The following is a 19,580-nucleotide window of genomic DNA, read 5'->3' as shown; positions in this document are numbered from 1 at the left end:
CCTCAGGGACCCCCAGCCCAGTGCCACCTTCCCAACACTCCCCGTGGAAGATGCTCACCAGAGACAATCGCGGATAGGCCATGGCGGGTGGCCTTGCCTGGGATGGAAGTAGCAGAGCCCCCAAAGCCCCCCAACCCCTGGGGCCTGGCCTGGGGGTACCTGTCCTGGATCCAGAGGCCGGTGCAGCAGCCCCAGCCCTGTTCTCACAGGAAAGATCAAAGCCAGTGCTGGTGGCAGCTTGGTGCTTATCTGGCTGCCTTTGGAGGGGATCTTGGCACCCACTGTGTTGCCTCCTCAGGCACCTGGTGATATAATTTACACCTTGATATCATCGTCTCAACTTTTGCCTGGATGGCTGCCTGAGGACCAGCCTTTATTTTTATGGGGAAGATCAAGGCGGCCGGCCTGCTGGGGAGTCTGGCTAGAGTCTTGGGCAGAAATGGGGCAGCCTCTTTGGCGCCACCTAGTGCCAGGTGCTGCCTATGGCGAGGAGGTTCCCACTGATCCACCGGCACACTTGGTGATGGGCTGGGCATCATGGTCAATGACAGACTGCCAGGGGTTTGAACTTCACCTTGACAACTGTAAGTGGGGATCTGACAGATTGGAAGGGGTGGGCTGATGCTATGCAGGACAAGGACAGGTCGGGAGTGAGGCTGCCTGTGAAGCTGGCATCCAGGGGGCTGTGGACTTTGGGGAGGACACAGGTGGTCAAGGGAAAAGCCACAGCTCCTGCCGGCCACCAAGGGAGGTCAGCCCGGCCCCCGGCCCTCTCCAGCTGCTCTTGGCTTTGTCCTGCCTCCTCCCAGGGCCATGCTAAGCGCCAAGCTTGCAGGAAACCTGCTTCCTGGAGCTGGGACTTCCCCATGGGGAGTGCAGGGGCTCCTAGGCATGGCTGGCCCCAGGCCACTGCCTTCTTGGTCAGGAACTCGGGGCAGCTGCTCACTTGGCCAGGTGTGCAGCGAGGGGTGGGTGGCTGTGCCGCCCCTCCCATTCCTCCTGCGTGGCTCAGAGGCTGGTAGATGCTGCAGGCACGCAGGGCCATGGAGCCCTCTACTTGGCGGAGGCTTGGCACAGGATGCCAGTCCAGGGCAGCAGAATGCAAGTGGCAGGGAAGCTGGGAAGTGCGCAGCCCCCGTGTCAGGGTGGCCCTGAGCTGGCGCTGGTGTTGGGAGGGGAGCCTGTGTCGGGTCGTGGGTGGGGGAGTCCTTGGGAGCCACACACAAAGCTTGTGCTGAGACACCGCATTCCTGCTGGCCTGGCTTCCTGTTTCTAGATGCATTCTTGTCCCGGAGTCACCGCAGAGACCCACGTTCTGCAGACTCGGGACGGGATTCGCGTGGGCTGCCTCCCTGCACCTCCCCGCCCTCTCACCGGGGCCCCCAGGCCGCCTCACTTCCTACCCAGGGAGGGCAGAGCTGGGGTTCGGCATGGCTGGGGGTTTGATGCTGCACGGCCCGCCTCCTGGGCTGATGGAAAGCGCTTCCTGCCAAGCCGGCATTCTTGGTTTCCCTCTGACGGTGGGGAAGGGGGGGGTGGAGTTGGACCAGGGCTTGCAGGCGGTTCAGGCTCTTGGCTCTCCTGCCTGCCTGGGGCGTGGCTTTGGGCCACAGTCTCCCCATGTCACCAGCAACAGGGCACAGAAACTAACTGGTGGTTTGTGGGTCTCTGCTGAACGCTGGGGGCGGGGCGGGGAGGGTGTGTCCGGTTGGAGGGCCCCAGGAGGGTGCAGAGTGAGGCAGATTGGCTTCTCCCTCCTAGTGAGTGAACAGCCACTGGTCCCCGGGGCCCCAGTCCCGCCCCCCAGAGGCCCAGGTGCAAGTTTGCACGTCCACCTGCTCCCTTAGCTGTCTCCAGGGCATTCGGCCCCGTTAGGGTTCCCCAGCCCTGACCCTCGTCCAGGGAGAGCGAGCTCAGAGGCCACCAGTCCCTGGCTGGTCACCTGGTGGTTTACCTGCCTGGGCTCCATTTAAAACCAGGAAGCAGTGGCAGCAGCATCCTAGGGAGACACGGGCCCCCTCCTGCGGCCTCCAGGCTACTCCCCGCGCTGCACGCTTCTCCCCCAGCCCCCGCGCCCAACTTTGGAAGAGGCAAGGCCAGGCACGGAGTGAAAGGCCCCCCCAGGCAGGCAGCATCCCCTTCCTTCCCCTCCGCCGCCGCTGGGAGCCTGGCAACGCTCTCTTCCCATTTCCTCCCGGGCTTGCGCGCGCGGCAGGAAGCGCCCGGCGAGAGGGGCGGCGCGGCGGGCCCTTACGGTAGCCCCAGCCGGCACTGGTGGGACGCGGTGGAGACGGGGCAGGGAGGTGCTATCCGGCTCGCGGCCCGGACCACCCCGCCCGCCTGCGCGCGCGCACCTGCGTGCCCCTCCCCCGCTGGGAGTGTCCGGGGGCCGCTCCCGGTCCCGGCGCTCGGCGGGGACGCGGCGGGCACCGCCTGGGCGAGCGCCGGGACCCCGGAGCGGGCCATGCGGGGCCGGCGGCGCGTGTACGGCGTGGAGCCGCTTGGCGGCCGGGGTGAGTCGCCCCTCTCGCACTCGGGCAGGGGCAGCCTCTCCGCGTTCCCGGTTCGGAGGGGCCGAGTGATTGGGCTGGGAACGCCTCGCACGGCGGAGCCCCTCCGGGTCTGGGCATGAAACCGGTCGCCAACGCTACCCCCGCTTCCCCCGAGTCCGCTTCCCGCTCGCGCCCGACCTGGAGCCTCCCCATGCGCGGGAGGAGGTCTGGATCCGCCGTCCCGCCCCACCCCGCCCCACCCCGCCGCGGCCGGCAGCTCCGCGAAGCCCCGCACGGCGGCGGACCCCTCCCTGCTAGTCCACAGGCCGCCGCGCCCGGAGGGGGCGCGGGTGGCACCTGGTGCCGCGCGCCGGGCAGGGAGATGTGGGCAGCCCGGTCTGGGCACCACCCCCGGAGGGGGGCCTGGTGCACAGGTGACAGTCCCTGGGGTTCCTGCTGCCTGCGCCAGGTTCCTCTTCCTTCCACCTCGCTTGTCCTTGCCCCAATCCCCAGTGTTTCTGGGTCCACCGAAGAAGTGGTGGCTGTAGCTGTTTTCACCACTGCCTCTCGGGAGGGACAGACCCTCTCTTGCATCCTCACGGAGGGCAGATTGGATCCCAGACTTGCCCTGCTCCCTCCTTGACTTGGAGTTTCCAGGCGACTTTGGAGGTGGTGGGGGGCGCAGAAGGCGTGGCCATCAAGGGAGCTGGGTGGCCACCCCACATCGCCAAGGGGGCTCCTGCGGCTGACATCCCTGCGGTGAGGGCAACCCCTTCGGATGTCTCCTCAGAAGCGCCGCAGATCCGGGGGCGGGGCCGGCTGCCAGGTGCCCTCCCCCCAGCACAGGACGCCCCTCCCGGCGCCGGGAATGCTGGGGGCAGTGAGGACCGCCCGCCTAGCGCGGTGCTCATTCTATTTGCAGATGGGGCAGCGGAGGGCCTGGCACGTGGCTGCGTAGCGCCGGGAGTCGCCAGCACCTACCGCCGGATCGCAGAGGCTACTCCCGCGCGCTCCTCGGGCTCCTGGAAGGGAGATGGCGACCTGAGCGCCCTGCGGCGGCAGGTGCCCCTTCTCAAACTGGCCTCCCGGGACTCGGGAGTGGAGATGGCAGTGGGGGACAGCCCCCTGGCCACCTTGCCTGCCTCTTCTCAGGACTCTCTGGACTTGGAGCCCGCCGGGAGCGCTGAGCCCCCCGCCCGGCGAGGCCGGACGCTGGCCAGCCAGAAGCTGCAGCAGGTGTTGGAGCGCTCCCGCCGCCTCCCACCTCCCCCTGCCGACTTGGCAGGACAGCGCGACTCCCCGCAGCCACCAGGCAAGCCTGAGTGTGGCGTGTACCTTTTTGAAGCAACAGAACAGGAGTGCACTGGGGCAGAAACCGACCCAGAGGCAGGCCTAGAAGAAGAGGTGGTGAGTGTCCCGGTGCAGGGGGGCAGGTGGGGACTCCTAACCCCCTCCCCTTCTCCCTGGAGCTCTCTCGGGGTGGGGCAGTGCTTGTCTCTAATTGACGGCTTCTGGCCTCGCTCCACTCCCAGCTGTGTGTAGCACCCCCGCAGAGGGGGTGGGCAGGTATGAGACCTGCCTGGCGCCACGCCCAGCTGGCTGTGTGTTCCTCCTCTGCCCGCCACTCCGCCCTTGCCGGCTGGCTGAGCAGGTGGGCGGCTGGGGAGCCGAGTGGTCTCTACCCGGCTGTGTTCCCACAGGTGGCGCAGTTGGAGCCTGGAACGTGGGCCTGCCTCCCAGGGCAGGGTCTTCGCTACCTGGAACACCTGTGCCTGGTGCTGGAGCAGCTGGCCAGGCTCCAGCAGCTTTACCTACAGCTGTGGAGCCAGAGGCTCCCCGGGGTGAGTGAGTCCCAGCTGGGCACTCAGTGAGCAAGGGAGGCGGAGGTGGGACAGCAGCGGCCCCTTCCGTCCCGGCCCTGATTACCCTGCCTCTTCTGCACACAGGATCCCGAGGGGGAGGAGTCGGCCCTGGCTCCTGCACCTCTCTCCTCGGACAGCCTGGGAAGCGGGGTGCAGGGGCCGTGGGAGCTGCTGCACCAGACACGGCAGGCAGGTGAGGCGCAGCTGTGTCACCCTCTGTGTCCTGCTCCTCATCCCACTAGAAGATCCCGAACCACAGCTCGAGGGGTGGCTCCTTGTTCCTGGCCCTGGCTTACCTGATTCTCTCTCAGAAGGGGCGGAGGCCGCTTTACCCCCAAAGGTGTGGGTGCCCACTGCCAACCCTCCCAGGCTGCCGGAGGCCCCCGTGGAGCCAGCTAACTCCCCATCCTCTCAGGGACATAAGGTAGCTGGTGGCTACATGCGGGCAGGTGGTAGGGTGGGCCGGGCTGGGGGTGGTCGGAGGCCAGAGACCCCGAGCAAACAACGGGATTCCTGTTTGCAGCCCACGACTTGTGCTGGTGGCTGTCTCTGGGAGCTCTGTTGGGGGTGTGTGTGGGGGGGGAGGGCTCTGTGGTGACTCCTTGCCCTCTGCTCAGCGAGACATCTCCCATTGGGACAAGGTCAAGGTCTTGCTCAACCGGCTCCGCTGGAGGAACCCCCGACACCCGGAGCCCCTTGCCCTTCCTGGTGGTTCTGGGTCAAGGTGGGTCCCGTGCCCATCCTGGGTGAGGCAGGGGGAGGGGGAGGAGACTGGAGACTGTGTGGGGTTGAGGGCAGTGGCTTTCCCAAAGCGCACAGGGTGAGTCAGTGACGTACTCAGGACCAGAATATGGGAAGTCACCTCATCTTAACCCCCACCCCCCTGCCGCTGAAATTTATGCCACCTCCCTGGGTCTGTGGGCGGGGCAAGGGGGAGGTAAAAAGGATTCCACAGTGGGCAGAGTGGACCATGCTGGAGTGTGTGTGTGTCCTACTGAACGGTTCTCCCTGGGGAACTAATGGGATGTCTGTATTTTGCACCGAAGCTAAGCAATGCTACCCCAACTCCTTTGGTTCTTCCAGCCTCGATTCTTCTCTTCTCTTTGACAGGACTGGGTCTAGGGACCTCCCTGAAGGGCCTCAGTACCACCCCCACCGGAACACCTATATGCCATCCTCAGTGGCTAAGAAGCAACGAGCCAAAAACCTTTCTGTATGTTGAGCCCTCCTGGGGCACCTGGTGATCCCGGGTGGAGCCTCCCTGGCCCTTGGTCCCGCTGCTGCTTTCTCTGCACTGCCAAGGATCGGCTGCCGCCGCCTGTTCTTGTCTCTGGGCTCAGGGCTGAGTCTTTCTCCCGCCAACAGCTCGCAGCGGCTCCAGGCCTCCCCCTCTTTGCCAGAAGCTCCCGGCTTAGACCGTGAGAACGAACTTATTTATCAGGTGCCGGTGGCATGCGTCTGGGCCCAGCACGTTGCAGCTGTGTGTATGCACAATAATCTATCAGTCTTTGCTGGGCCGTCAGTGGTGTCAACTGGCTGGACCCAACCACTTGTGCTGGAATCATGCGTCCCAAGCGCTGGTCCTCTGGCCCTTCTGAGCTGTGAAAGAACTGACCTCCAGACGGCAGTGAGCTGATCCGATACCGACTTGCGTCCTTGCACCTGCACGGGGGCCAGGGGACAGCTTTGGCTTGTCTGCGCCCTGCGTTGCGTCTTGCCCCTGGAGCAGGGCACCCTGAGCGGGGAGGGTCTGGGACCACGCGGGACGTCGAAGTTCTCGGTTGCTCTGCTCCTTGCTGGCTTTACCACGTCAGAGCTGAAAGCAGAGGCCCACGGCGACAGATCTCTGAGCCACAGCCTCCCACTCGGGGTGATGCCAGCCCTACCTACCTCACAGTCTTGTAATGAGGATCAAGTGAGATTAAACCGCCTCAAAGTGCCTTGTGGATGTTAAATGACGGGGAGAGCGAGGGTGCGGGTGCCGGAGGGAGTTGGATGGGGCTAGTAACTGGGAGCCCAGGGGGATCGGGGCCGCTAACGGGGACTAAAATGGCCAGTTTCCCGGCCAGGGTTTGGGCAGGTTATTTTACCCAGGTCTCTGAGGCGTCGCATTTGAGCATTAGGGACTTAGTCCTGACCTGCTAACCTCCTCCCCCTCCCCACCCCGCCATGGGCGCGGTCAATGGACGGTCTAGGGTAGGGGCGGGGGTCGTTGGCTTGAGTCAGGCCTAGGAATGACGACTAGAAACGGCTGCTTCTCAGGCTTCTCCTCTCCATGCTGCAGCCATGGGGCTGCGAGGGGAAGGGGGTGCGAGCCCCTCGCGCTTTGGCCCCAGCCGCGTCGGGACCAGGAACCGATGCTCCGAGGCTTCCTTTTCCAAGGGGAACGCTTAGGCGGGGACACCGCCGAGGCGGCGGCTTCCCAACGCGCAGCCGATCCCGAAGGCGCACTTCCGCTCCGCCGCGGCCGCGGGATGGCAGGCCGGCGTGGGGGGCAGGGAGAGGTCGGCGCAGACGGGGGAGGGACCATATCCGGAAGAGTGGCAGCTTCCGACCAGTGGTCGCGCTTCCGGCGCGGCGCTTCCGGCGGCGGCGGCGGCAGCGGCGGCGGTTCCGGGTGCCTTTGTCCCCCCGGTGTTGCGGCCCTGGCCCGCAGGTGGGTCGGGGCGCCCCACCAGCCGCCCCTCTGCCGTTGGGCCTCGTCGTCGGCCGAGGGGCCGCGTAGGGCCGGGCGGCGGAGCTGCCCCGGGGGCGCGGAAGGGGCCGAGCCCCCCTCGCAGTGCACGTCCCGTTTCCCTGGCAACGGCCTCGGCCCCGGGGGCGGGCGGAGGAGGAAGAGGAAGCTCGCGCCGTCGTCCTCCCGCGGTGGGCTGGTCGGCCCGGGAGACGCGGCGGAGGCGGGCACGCGAGGCCGCGGGGACAGCGGGCCGGGCTTCCGGGGAGCGGGCCCACGCCGGCCGCCGCCTCCATTTTCCCGGGCCCGGCGCGGAGCGGCGTGTCGGCGGCTGTTTCTGAATGAATGGCTGTCGTCCCGGCCGCCGGCCGCTCCGGGGGTGGGTGGCCCCGTGCGGGGAGCGCCGGGTGCGGTGCGTCCCCGGTTTGGCGGGTCTCCTGGCGTTGTCTGGGAGGGTGGGTTCTGTCTCCGCGAGCCGGCGGGGCAGGGGCACCTGCCGCCGGCCGTGCGGGCAGCGGGCGCGCTGTCACCGCTGACTTCATTTCCTGCTGCTGCTCGCGCCCTGCCGTCCGCCTCCTCCATTCATTCCCAGGCTCCCGATGCTCCGCTTCCTGGGACGTTGGCTGTCCGAGCGGTGCACCCACTTCTCTTCCCATTGCAGGTTTCCCCCCGAGACTCAGAGAGAGGACCGCCTTCCCCATGTCCCAGTTTAAGCGCCAGCGGATCAGCCCGCTGCCGGGGGGCCGCAGCTTCTCAGGTGATGCCTGTCTCCCTTACCTGGGCTCAGGCTGGGACCTCCGGGCGGCGGGGGGCGGGGGTGGGGGGCTCCTTTCCAGAAGTATGGCTGCTGGGTTTGCTGGTGCGCTCCGGTTAGTTTCCTTTGCGCTTGGCTGCAAATATCTCCCAGGGAAAGAAGAGGCGCCCGTGGGGATGGCCTGGGAAGCCCTGAGGAGGAGCTGGCCGGAGCCCGCGAGCCCTCCCGGGGTCTCCGCATCCCCCAGCTAACTCCCGGGCATCATGTGGCGCGTGGACTTGCTGGAGATTGTTCCTCTGTCCCCTTAGGCGCGGCCTCCACGTCGCTTCTGGGCCCTCCTCCTGGTCTGCTCACTCCTCCTGTGGCCACAGACTTGTCCCAGAATGCCCGGCACCTGCAGGTAGGTTGGGCTGCCCCAGCATTCCCAACCCCGACCTGGTGCAGTTCACGTCTTAGACTGGCGAGTCTGAGTTTCTGGCACTGGGGTGCCTTTTGGAGTTCGGAAAGAACAGGAACTCCCAGAAGCAGCTCCTGAGCCCAGGGCCAGCTTGTTGTCCCGTGTGCAGGGCAGGCTCTCTGCATGACCACGCCTCTGTGGATCTGGGGGCTCCCTGTTCACAGCCCTCTCTTCCAGGGCGGGGAGAAGCAGCGGGTCTTCACCGGCATCGTTACCAGCTTGCACGACTACTTCGGGGTGGTGGACGAAGAGGTCTTCTTCCAGCTGAGGTAGGCTGAGGCTGGCCTCTGTGCCGGCAGCCCGCTGGCAGGGGGCACCACGCAAGGTGGGAGACATCCCGACGGGCCGATGGGAAGGGCCTTGCAAGGGCCCGGGCGGCGCTGCTCATGGGGCCTGTGTGCTGCAGCGTGGTGAAGGGCCGGCTGCCCCAGCTGGGTGAGAAGGTGCTGGTGAAGGCGGCGTACAACCCCGGCCAGGCGGTGCCCTGGAACGCCGTCAAGGTGCAGACGCTCTCCAACCAGGTACTCATGCGTCTCCCCCGAGCGTGTGCGGTGGGGAGGGAGGCGGGGGCCGAGGGATGGGCTGCATCTCTCCGAGCGAGTGGGTGCAGCAGCCGTGGGGTCCTGAGTTGCCTGGCTCCTGTCCCGCAGCCCCTGCTGAAGTCCCCAGCACCTCCCCTTCTGCACGTGGCAGCCCTGGGCCAGAAGCAAGGGATTCTGGGAGCTCAGCCCCAGTTGATCTTCCAGCCTCATCGGATTCCTCCCCTCTTTCCTCAGAAGCGTGAGTGCCAGCGGCGTGGACGCTGGGGCGGGCCTCACGGGGCACTTGGGCTGCTCTAGGGACAGAAGTGGGCACTTTGGGGCCCTGGAAGAAAGGGGGGGCACGCTGGCGGGTGTTTAGGGTTCTGCAGTCACTGGCGTTTCCTTTCTGCAGCGCTGAGTCTCTTCCAGACATCCCACACGCTCCACCTGAGCCACCTGAACCGCTTTCCCGCCAGGGGCCCGCACGGACGGCTGGATCAGGGCCGAAGGTAAGGTTGGTCTGCCCTTAGGAGCGGTGCCCCTGCGCTACCTGTTGGTGCTAGCGTTCTTTTTTTTGCAGCTAGGTCCTAGCTGTGTTATGAAGTAGGCAGGCGCTGAGCTGTGTATGCACAGGTGGGAACTTTACACACCGGCTCAGTAGGGGTTTGACACAGTTCATCTTTCCAGATGTCACGTTGAGGTGTGTTTTCAATACATGACTTCGGTTCTTGGCCCTTAAGACTGAGATGCCAAGAATGAAAATTGTCAGGAGAACGCTAAGGTGTGAAGGAAGGTAGCACTGAAGTGTCTCCCGCGTGCACCAGGTGGTTAGTGTGTGTGACGGTGGGCACGTGGCCCTGCCTCGGGCTTGGACACAGCTCTCTTGGCTGTCTGTGGAGCAGGCATGGGGCCCTGCTGGCTGGCCCTGGGCTGCGTGGCAGCGTCAGGGACCTGCACAGGAGCAGGCCAGCTGTCCTCTTTCCGGGTCACGTGTCCTGTACCCTGTCTGAAATCCTTGTATACTCTAGGAATCTTCAGAAAGTTCACGAAAAAGGAGTGCTGTAAATAAGCTGTGCGCGGATTTCAAAATGAGTTTGTACCACAGTAAACTGACTTTGAGCTCCAGTTCTCGAGCTCTGTGCAGGCCCCTGTGTCTAGTCTGAGACGCAGCCTGGTCGTGTGTGTGTGTTCCTCTTCACGTTTTATGGGGCAAGGTGTCAGTCAGTGCAAAGTAAACAGGAAGGCACGCTGCGCCCCCACCCGCCGTCGCCCCGCTCCGCGTGTGTCACATCTGCCCACTGCCCCTGCGTGATGGTTGTAAGGTGAGATTTCTGTAGATGGCAGAGCACGAATCCCAGCCGGACGATTTTGACAAATGGAAAGTCCCACGCTGCCCTCACCCCTGTTCAGGTCGGGACGTCCGGAAGGCTCCCTCGTGCTGTTGGAGCTCTCCTGTGGAGTGTGAGCTGGTCAGAGCAGGGAGCCGCTGTCCCACACGGCTGTAGGTTGTCGCGTGGCGAGGCTGGCGGTGGGAACCCGCGGCCGTGTCCCGAGGGGCTGGGCTACCGTGATGCGCCCACCTCCCCGGCAGCCGGTGCTTGAGCTCTGGTTTTCGCATGGTGTCTGCTCCGGCACCTGGTCCCGTGCGCGGCCTCTGATGCCTGCTGCACACAGCTGTCTCCCGTCCTGGGCCTCTCCCTGGGCTTCGAGCCTCGCCTGTGTCTATGAAAGGCGGCTTCATTGCAGTCACCGCACAAGTACTGGTGGTGGTGTGGCCAGCGTAGAGCTCCGTGGCCACGGTGCGCTCTGCAGCAGGTTCACGTTCAGGTTCTCCATCCCGTCTGTTGGATTTGATTGTCCTGGAGACGCCAAGGCCCGCGTAGGGCCTGCTGGCCATCGTGCTGCCATGTCACAGCTCGCGGGAAAAGGAAGTATGACGGGTGGAGGGAGACGGCGCTGTCAGGCGGGAGAGGGGACTTGCAGTTGAGGAGGGGGTGGGTGGAGATGGGGGCCCCCGGGGGGCCGTTACTTTAGGAAGGGCCTGGCCACGGTGGCGTGCACGGGTGCTGAGGTTTTGGCGCGCAGGGAGCCATGTCTGCGTGGGCCACGCCTGCTGAGCTGCCGAGGTTTTAGGCAGGGCGCATCTGGCTCGTTTGCGTGGCTGTGGCTGCAGGGGTGTTCGCACTGGGGTGCTGCCTGACCGTGCCGTGGACGCCGCATGATCGGGCGGCGCAGGATGACTAGAGGTTGACGGCGGTTCCTCACGAGCAGTTGTCAGAACGGCTGGGGGACACTTCCTGCCTTGCAAGACAGACGCAGTGACGTCTGCTGGGGGAGCAGCAGGCTGTGCCCGGATGCAGATGCTTCTGTGTGGGGAGGTGAGAGCAGAGACCTCGTGTCGCTGTGGCTGGCCTGGTCACTCGGGGGCAGTGAACAGGAAAGCGGCCCCGGTTCGTCTAAGAGGAAAGCAGAAATAGAGCGTCTGGTGAACGTTGACCGGCTCGGTCGCCGGGGCGTGAACAGCTGCCGGCGCTTTTATTCCTCCTGTGGTGGGCTGGCCTCCTCTCCCCGGTCTGGCGTGATGCGGGCCCGGCGCCTTCTCGTTCTGTTTGTCCTGCATCGGTGATAGAACACTGTATGGTGAGTGATTCCTGGAGATGCACCAGGTAGCAGGCACTGTTACGTAAGGTCAGAGTAACCAGAGCGCGTAGTTCCCGCTCACTAACAGGCAGGTGTTGGGGAGCTTCAGAAGGAATTCTGGGGAGGGAAGTCGCTCGCTGCTGTGTTTCTGTGTTGCTGGTTGTGGCTGTGCACGTCCTCTGCAGTTGTGTTATCTTTGTGCAGTTGTAAATATCGTTCCCATATTTGCAGCATAATTCTCATGATTGTTTTATTAACTACAGACCTTCAGGTGTTGCTGGGTATGTTTGTGGTTTTCTTTCTTTATTTACTTGGAAGGCAGAGTTGGAAGGAGAGACAGAGATCTTCCTTCTGCTGGTTCACTCCCCAGATGGCCATACTGGCTGGGGCTGGGCCAGGCCGAAGGCGGGAGCCAGGAGCTGCTGCCCGGTGTCCTGTGGAGGTGGCAGGGGCCTAAGCACTTGAGCCGTCCTCCACTGCTTTCCCAGGCCTTTAGCAAGGAGCTGGGTGGGAAGCGCAGCAGCCAGGATTTGCGTGGGTGCCCACGTGGGCTGCCAGCACTGCAGGCGGTGGCTTTACCCGCTGTGTGCAGCGCTGGCCCAGCTTTCTCTCGAGTTAACTTTCTTGTGATATATTTTTTCCTTCTGCGCCCCCCTCTTCCTAGCTCCCATATTTTTCCATAGAATGCCTTGATCAGGCAACGTTTTGCAAGTATTTTCTCCTCGTTGAGGTTTGCTGCTTTCTAAAATGAGTGCTTCAGAAAATGGTTTTATTCTCGTTATTTTGTGTTTTTGGTTAGTTTTTGCTAATTCCTCTTAAGCAATTCTGTTATCAGTGGGGAGGTAAGTGAGGAGGGGCAGGCTCCCAGCTGCAGGCCTGGGATGGAGTGGGCCCTTCCCAGCCAGGCCTGTGGCCACCAGCTACCCCTGAGAGCTGAGATTCCTCTCGGAAATCAGTCTCCAAGAGTAGAAGTACCGGAGCCAAAGCTTTGAGCCTCTGGATGTGTCCTGCTAAGAGTTTGTTGCTAAGAAATATTTCCTTATGGACCCTATAGCATGTTCCTGTAAACGTGTCATTTGGTAGAAAACAAAAGCCACTTACGTTGTTTTCCTTATTTAAAAACAATTTTATGTTAACCACAGATGATTAATCAAGTTCAGAGAAATACAAGAAAATTATAAGCCTATCAATGCATCCACCATTAATATTTTATTTCAGTCTTTTCAAGCTTTTGTTTTGCACAGCAGAGGCCTACTATATATGAAGCATTGCACGCTGGGCTCTTTGCTAACCGCGAGCATTTTTTGGGCAGTTAGAGTTAAGACGCCCACATGGACGTCTTGGTGACGATCCGTCCTGTGGCTGTTGGCACGGCTGCTCTCTCCCTCTCTTCAGTGTTGGGGGCTCACGTCGTCTGCAGCTCTTTCTTTGTAGACGAGTGTGTACTGAATGCATAAATGACAGTGTGGTTTCTTACTCCTGGCGATGATGAACCTCCAGCGATGACCACGACTCCAAGAAACGCAAACAGCGGGCTGGTGGAGAGCCTTGGGGTGCTAAGAAACCAAGGCATGACCTGCCTCCCTACCGGGTCCACCTCACTCCCTACACAGTGGACAGGTGAGTGGCAGAGCTGGGGGCGGGGCCCGAGCTTGGGCTGCTAACGGTTCTTGTGTCAGGGAGGCCCAGCCCATGCCTGTGAGTTCTGACAGCCCTTTGTAAAAAGGCACAAGAGCAGTGGAAGCCTGTTCTACATACTGTTCGGTGCTTTGCTGCTTTGCCTACTAGAGCTTAGAGTTTGTCCCACGGTAACGTTAGATCAAGTTCATTGTTTCCGGTTTGCATCTAGTCATCCTGCATCCTGTTGTAACCGTTGTCCCTGTGTGCGCAAGTGCAGAGCACCTCACTGAGACCAGGGCCCGTCTCACGCTCCTCCAGGAGCCCAGCCTGCGTCCCTGTGGACAGCTGCCGCCACGTGCCTTCAGACGTTTTCATCTTTGTCAGTCTAACGGGTGAAGCCTGATACTCTGATTCGCTTTAACTATAAATAAGATGGAGCCTGTTTTCATGGGCTTTTAAGTCTTACATTCTTGTTGCTGTTGGCGTCAGTTTTCCCAGTTTTGGCTTAGGCTTTTGGACTTCTGGTTATGGACTTTGTACGTTCTTATAAATCCAGACGGCAGTTTCTGCCGTGTACTGTCCGTCCCCCGCCCCTGCCCGGTTTGACTTGCTTTGACCTGATCTGAGACGAGATCTGATCAGCGTTGGTCTTTTGAGGTGCCCTCGGCAGTTCTGGGACAGATCGGCTTGCCCGTCCCTTCTCCGACGCGCGGGCCCCGAGTGTGGAACCCTTGTGTCTTGCAGCCCCAGCTGCGACTTCCTAGAACTCCAGCGCCGGTACCGCAGCCTCCTGGTGCCGTCCGACTTCCTGTGCGTGCACCTGAGCTGGCTGGCGGCTTTCCCTCTGAGCCAGCCCTTCCCCCTCCACCACCCGAGCCGGATCCAGGTCTCTGCAGAGGCGGCGGCAGCTCCGGAGCCGGCTGCGGAGCCCAGCCCTGCCGACAGCGCCGCCGCCTACAGCTCCAAGGTAGATGGACCGCGCCCGCCCCTCTGCCCCATCGCTGGGGGCTGGGGAAGGTGCTGAGTCTCCTGCGTGCCGCCCCCACCCAGGTCCTGCTGCTCTCCTCCCCGGGCTTAGAGGAACTGTACCGCTGCTGCCTGCAATTTGTGGATGACATGGCTGAGCCAAGGGAGACGCCGGAACATCCTCTGAAGCAGATTAAGGTGGGAGCTGGAGTGTGAAATTGACTGATGACGTCTAGCGCCTGCCAGGCTCTCGGCAGCTGGCAGCTCAGGTCTGGTCCGTAACCTGGAGAACCCAGGCTCCTACCCAGGGGGACAGCTCCCCTCAGGGTTGTCCTCCCTTGTGAGAGCAGAGCGCCCCCTTGTGTGGAGGACTCGTCACTACTGCCTGTGCCTTCACTCCTGGGTGGTGCGGTGAGGGAGAGCCAGGGAAGTGGGCCTGTGTCTCCCATCCCTCCTCTCTTTTTGTAGTTCTTGCTGGGCCGGAAAGAAGAAGAGGCAGTGCTGGTGGGGGGTGAGTGGTCTCCCTCCCTGGACGGCCTCGACCCCCAGGCCGACCCGCAGGTGCTGGTGCGCACGGCCATCCGCTGTGCACAGGCCCAGACTGGCATCGACTTGAGCACCTGCACCAAGTGGTGAGTGGCCTTGCCTGAGCCCGAGCCCGAGGGCGGGGCCTGCGCTCTCCCATGCCTGCCTGCCTCCCTCCCCTGCAGCTGCCGCACAGGTGCAGGGCTGGGGCCTAAGCCCGACCAGGGCTGTGTGCGCTCTGGCCCCAGCCAGTGTCCCGGGCTGGCTGCCACCTCTGGCTCCCCGCTGTTTGAGGGCTAGGTCGGTGTCTCTCACGGCAGCACGCGGATTGTGCTGTTGTGAGCTGGCCCGGGAGGGTGGCAGCTGCTTGTGTGTAAGGCGAGGACGGCCTCTCTCCTGTCGCCGGGAGCAGGTGGCGCTTTGCCGAGTTCCAGTACCTGCAGCCGGGCCCGCCTCGGCGGCTGCACACGGTGGTGGTGTACCTGCCAGACGTCTGGAGCATCATGCCCACGCTGGAGGAGTGGGAGGCCCAGTGCCAGCAGAGAGCTGCAGAGGCAGCCGCCGCGCCCCAGCAGGCGTCAGGGGTGAGGCTGCGCCTCGGGGGGAGCCGGGGCGGGAGGGGCCCTGAGCCCGCGCCCCTGAGCCTCACGTCCTGGCTGGTGTTGCAGGAAGCAGAGCCTGCTGAACAGGCCCCCGCCGCGGCGGAGCAGGCAGCAGACCCTCCCGAGGCCGGCACCCAGCAGGACGCGGACGCCGACCTCCCGGAAGCCCCCCCACCCCCTCTGGAGCCTGCGGTCACCGCACGTCCCGGCTGTGTGAACCTGTCGCTCCAGGGCATTGTGGAGGACCGGAGGCCCAAAGAAAGGGTCTCCTTTGAGGCAGGTGTCGGGCCTGGGGAGTCGGGGGTGGTGCGCGGGGGAGCACTCACTCCAGCCCCTGCCGCCTCGCCCCCAGGTGATGGTGTTGGCCGAGCTGTTCCTGGAGATGCTGCAGCGGGACTTCGGCTACAGGATTTACAAGATGCTGCTGAGCCTTCCGGAGAAGGCCGCGTCCCCCCCGGACCCCGAGAAGGAGGAGGCGGCCAAGGACGAAGCGGCCAAAGAGGCGGCGGCCAAGGAGTCGAAGGAGGAGGTGCAGAGCGAGGGTGCGGCTGCCGAGTCCGACGCCCCCCTGGTGAGTGCCCTCACCTGGGCCGGGCACCGCTGCCAGCACTCCCCGCTCCTGGGAAACCTGGCGCAGGTGCAGGCGCAGGCCTAGGGAGGCCAGGCCCGCGCCAGCTCAGCGTGCCTGAGAGAACAGAGGGGCATCTGCCTCCGGGAGGGCGCCCGACCCGGGCTCGGGCCTGGTTAGCACTGGGGTGGGAGGAGAGGGCGGCATTTCGAATGCCTGAGAGTTATTTTCCTTGTTAAGGGTGTTTTTTAAAAGCTTTTCTAAAACCCAACTCTCCTCCTCGCTCGAGTACCTGCCCAGTAAATGTGGTTTCTCCTGGGACTGGGACTACGGCCAGGTGGCTGGCGAGTGCCCTGGGGGCCCCGGTCTCGGGCATTGAGGCGGCGCCGGCACGGTGGCACTGAGCTCTCGCAGCCGCCGCCGCCTCACCCCCGGCCGCGTCCGCAGAAGGAAGACGGGCTGCTGCCCAAGCCGCCCCCTGCCGGTGGGGAGGAGGAGGAGAAGCCGCGGGCGGAGGCGGCCGAGGACCTGTGCGAGATGGCCCTGGACCCCGAGCTGCTGCTGCTCCGGGATGAAGGCGAGGAGGAGTTCGGTGAGGCCGGCGGCGGGCGGCGGGTGCGGGCTCCGGGACCCCGGGGTGCCCCCTGCCCCGGGTGAGCTGAGGCTTTGTGTAGCAGGAGCGAAGCTGGAGGACGCCGAGGTGCGCTCCGTCGCCTCCAACCAGTCGGAGGTGGAGTTCTCCTCGCTCCAGGACATGGTGAGGCCTCTCCCGCTCTGTCCACTGGGGGGTGCTCCCAGGAACTTGCTCTCCCGAGGCGCGTGGCAAGAGCTGTGGTTCTTGGCCCACGGTGGGCGCCAGGGTACAGGAAGAAGGGCACTGAGGCCCAGCGTTTCCCAGCTACCCCACGGGCACAGTACCGCAGTTGTAGGTGAGCACCGAGTCAGCCGCCCGGAGGACGGTTCATGAGCCTCGCTCACCGGTTTCCTTCGCAGCCCAAGGAGCTGGACCCTTCCGCGGTGCTCCCCTTGGACTGCCTCCTTGCTTTCGTCTTCTTCGATGCCAACTGGTGTGGCTACCTGCACCGGCGGGACTTGGAGAGGATCCTGCTCACCCTGGGGATCCGGCTCAGCGCAGAGCAGGTAGGAGGCAGAGCCGGAGGTCTTCCAGCTGCTGGCTCACGCCCTGGATGCCTGGAACTCCAGCGGGGTCTCCCGTGGGGGTGGCAGGGACCTCTGCTGCCGCCTCTCAGGCGCCGGGTACGTCAGCAGGGAGCTGGGTCAGAAGGCCAGGCGGGACTCTGACGGGGGGTGGGGGGCGTAGCCCGCCCGCGCAGGGCCGCTCCTGATCAGCGGTGTCTGCTCCCCGTGTGTTGCAGGCCCAGCAGCTGGTCAGCAGGGCGGTGACCCAGCACATCTGCCAGTACCGCAGCCTGCAGTACAGCCGCCAGGAGGGCGTGGACGGCGGGGCCTGCGAGGAGCTGCTCTGCGGTACGTCGTGCTGCCCGCGGGCCGCCGCCGCCTCCCGAGACCCGGCCTCACGTCCTCTTCCCACCTCCACCCCCACCCCAGGAAACCTGGACCTGCTGCCGCCTCCTGGGAAGGGCGCGGAGGCCGGCGCCGCCCCCGCGGAGCACGAAGGCCTGGTGCCCCACAATGGCAGCCTCATCAACGTGGGCAGCCTGCTGCAGCGCGCCGAGCAGCAGGACAGCGGGCGGCTCTACCTGGAGAACAAGATCCACACGCTGGAGCTGAAGCTGGGTGAGTGGCCGGGCCTCGGGGCCCCGTGCGCGGTCCGGGGCCCGACTGAGCGGCGGTCTCTGTCGCGTTCCTGCCCTTAGAGGAGAGCCATAGCCGCTTCTCAGCCGCCGAAGTGACCAACAAGACGCTGGCGGCTGAGATGCAGGAGCTGCGAGGCCGGCTGGCCGAGGCCGAGGAGACGGCGCGGACGGCCGAGCGGCAGCGGGCCCAGCTTCAGCGGCTGCTGCAGGACTTCCGCCGGCGCCTCACGCCCCTGCAGCTCGAGGTGCAGCGCATGGTGGAGAAGGTGAGGCGCTGGGCTCAGGAGCCCCCGGAGACAGCGGGTCGGCGGCCCCGGCCACCACGCCTGCCCCTCCGCTGCTCCCCGTCTCCCGCAGGCTGACGGCTGGGTCGAGAGGGAGGAGCCGGCGCCCAGCAACTGAGACTGGCGCAGCTGCGACGCTGGGAGGCCAGCGTGGAGCCCGGTGGCGTCAGAGCCCTGTTGGTACGGGAGCGCAGCCGCGGCAGGCCCCGGGAGCCCGAGGAGCGGCGGCTGACCCTGCCCCTGGGCTCAGCCGCTGCGGGGGACGGCGGCCATCAGCACGGGGGCCTGGGCGACGTGGAATGGATGTGAGAGGAACCCAGTTCCCGTTACAGCTAAATACAACATCTTCTGCACCCCCTAGAATGTCATTTTGCCCCCAAACCTTGGAATTCTCCTGGGGCCTTGGTAGTCTTGTGCTTTCTCTCCTGCCCTCTCCGGTTTAGCTCAGGCAGGGGAGGTGCAGGCTGGAGTCTGTGACGAGGTCTGAGCAGCAGAGGCGGGGCCCGGCGGGCGGCTGAGCAGCCCCCCGTGGCCGTGGCGTGACGCCTGTGGGTTCCAGGTGCAGGCTCCCGGGGGCAGGGGCTCCCGCGGCCGTCAGGGACGGAGCCTGTGCAGAGAGCTCTCGGTGCGGGGCTGCGGGGGCCAGGCAGCCACCCCAGGAGGAACCAGCACCCCTCCCGGCTCCTGTGTTCAGAATGTGGTATTGGCTCCGGCCCAGCCCTTGCCCCCGTAATTCTCACCCCTTTCCATAATCCGTGGTTTCTGTTTGACTTTGTATATAAAGTTGGTTTTTTTTTTTTTTTGGCTTTTTGTTTTTTAAATAAACCAAAGTCAAAAACAAAGCAAGCGCGTCAGCTGTAGCTCTCCCCTACTCCAGGCTTGCCCGTGTGCCCTCCCCGGCCTCACCTTAATTTACAAGCACAAAACGATGTGGCTATTTCATTGGAAACTTTACTTGAAAAAATAGAATTCCAGATATTCCGGTGAGACACCAACCTCCTGCTCTCGTGTGGAGGCCTGGGCTGGATGGAACGCTGCTGGGGGAGTCACAGGAGGCCGAATGCCAGCCCTTAGGGGCTCACCTCTGTAGTGCTCGGGCGCCCAGGGGGCCGTCAGGACCCGCGGAGCGCAGTGGCGAGGGGCCGGGCGCACCCCACGGTGGGCAGGTCTTCGGAGGTAGATGGCCCTGCCGTGCGAGCAGGGCTGAGGCTGGCTCCTGCCCAAGGCCAGGACAAACTGGACGGTTCAGGACGTGACACCCCCAGGGTTTTCCTACGCAGCTTACCTGGGCCTGGGGGGTGGCAGCCAGCTTGGGGCTCAAGGGAGCCAAGACCGCAGGTCGAGGGGCTGCCTCTCCCTGGCCCGCCAGGTGCCGCACGGCTGCCGGACAGGACAGCGCAAGCAGAGCGATGGACACGTCCCAGGAGGCCCCGCTCAGTCGTCGGCCACGATCGAGAGGGCTCGGAGCTCGCTCAGTTTGGCCTCGTTCTCCTGCTCCCGCTGCTCGTCCGAGTGGCCTGGCTGGTCAAGCTGTCGGGCGAGGTCTCCGAAGATTTTATGCATTTCTGAGTAGTACACGACCTGGGGGAGGCCAGGGCCGGGCGGTGAGGGGGCCCGCAGGCAGCAGCTGGGGAGGCCGAGGGGCGGCGGGTGTGGACGGAGGCTGTGCTGCTGCCTCTCACAACCTTTATGGAGGAGCCCTGTCGGCCACTCCCCCAATGGCTGAGGGCCATGCTGGCCTCAGTTTCCCCTCCCGACAGAGCGACAGCACGCACTTTGATGGGAGTGTGCCAAGCGCAGGGCCAGGGGACTCCCTGTCCACTGCAGAAATGCACAG

The 19,580-nt window shown here is 64.3% G+C and overlaps 3 protein-coding genes across 8 annotated transcripts in view; 2 read left to right on the top strand and 1 right to left on the bottom strand.

The window, feature by feature from the left end:
• Positions 1-113: 113 nt before the first annotated feature.
• Positions 114-6,294, top strand: C8H8orf58 (chromosome 8 C8orf58 homolog). The gene is made up of 7 exons (XM_051836748.2): positions 114-2,513; positions 3,415-3,899; positions 4,193-4,333; positions 4,439-4,547; positions 4,666-4,778; positions 4,972-5,078; positions 5,465-6,294. The coding sequence occupies exons 1-7, from the start codon at positions 2,465-2,467 to the stop codon at positions 5,574-5,576; spliced, it is 1,116 nt and encodes a 371-aa protein (XP_051692708.1). The 5' UTR covers positions 114-2,464; the 3' UTR covers positions 5,577-6,294.
• Positions 5,516-18,585, top strand: CCAR2 (cell cycle and apoptosis regulator 2). 4 transcript variants are annotated; one of them, XM_051836735.2, is made up of 21 exons: positions 5,516-5,567; positions 7,690-7,785; positions 8,091-8,182; positions 8,417-8,508; positions 8,646-8,760; positions 8,890-9,019; positions 9,173-9,269; positions 12,901-13,020; positions 13,765-13,987; positions 14,071-14,184; positions 14,455-14,618; positions 14,924-15,095; positions 15,180-15,389; positions 15,466-15,684; positions 16,129-16,273; positions 16,356-16,438; positions 16,675-16,821; positions 17,058-17,169; positions 17,251-17,439; positions 17,520-17,725; positions 17,817-18,585. In XM_051836735.2, the coding sequence occupies exons 2-21, from the start codon at positions 7,728-7,730 to the stop codon at positions 17,859-17,861; spliced, it is 2,733 nt and encodes a 910-aa protein (XP_051692695.1). In that variant the 5' UTR covers positions 5,516-5,567; positions 7,690-7,727; the 3' UTR covers positions 17,862-18,585. The 4 variants fall into 4 exon arrangements, with proteins under 4 accessions (XP_051692695.1, XP_002722459.1, XP_008248091.1 ...); XM_002722413.5 differs by lacking the exon at positions 5,516-5,567 and adding an exon at positions 6,782-7,010; XM_008249869.4 differs by lacking the exon at positions 5,516-5,567 and adding an exon at positions 7,147-7,407 and having other exon boundaries at positions 16,359-16,438.
• An 89-nt stretch (positions 18,586-18,674) lies between these two features.
• The window catches only part of BIN3 (bridging integrator 3), a 41,988-nt gene continuing 41,082 nt past the window's right edge, over positions 18,675-19,580 (bottom strand). For all 3 annotated transcript variants that reach the window (XM_008249867.4, XM_017338320.3, XM_051836749.2), the window contains one exon: positions 18,675-19,324. In XM_008249867.4, coding sequence (XP_008248089.1) covers positions 19,178-19,324 — 147 coding nt within the window. In that variant the 3' untranslated portion in view covers positions 18,675-19,177. The remainder of the gene's footprint in view (positions 19,325-19,580) is intronic.

This window comes from Oryctolagus cuniculus, chromosome 8 (assembly GCF_964237555.1).
Source record: "Oryctolagus cuniculus chromosome 8, mOryCun1.1, whole genome shotgun sequence".
Classification (NCBI taxonomy): domain Eukaryota; kingdom Metazoa; phylum Chordata; class Mammalia; order Lagomorpha; family Leporidae; genus Oryctolagus; species Oryctolagus cuniculus.
Note: the sequence above shows the minus strand (reverse complement) of the source record. Positions and strands in the feature narration are given on the sequence as shown.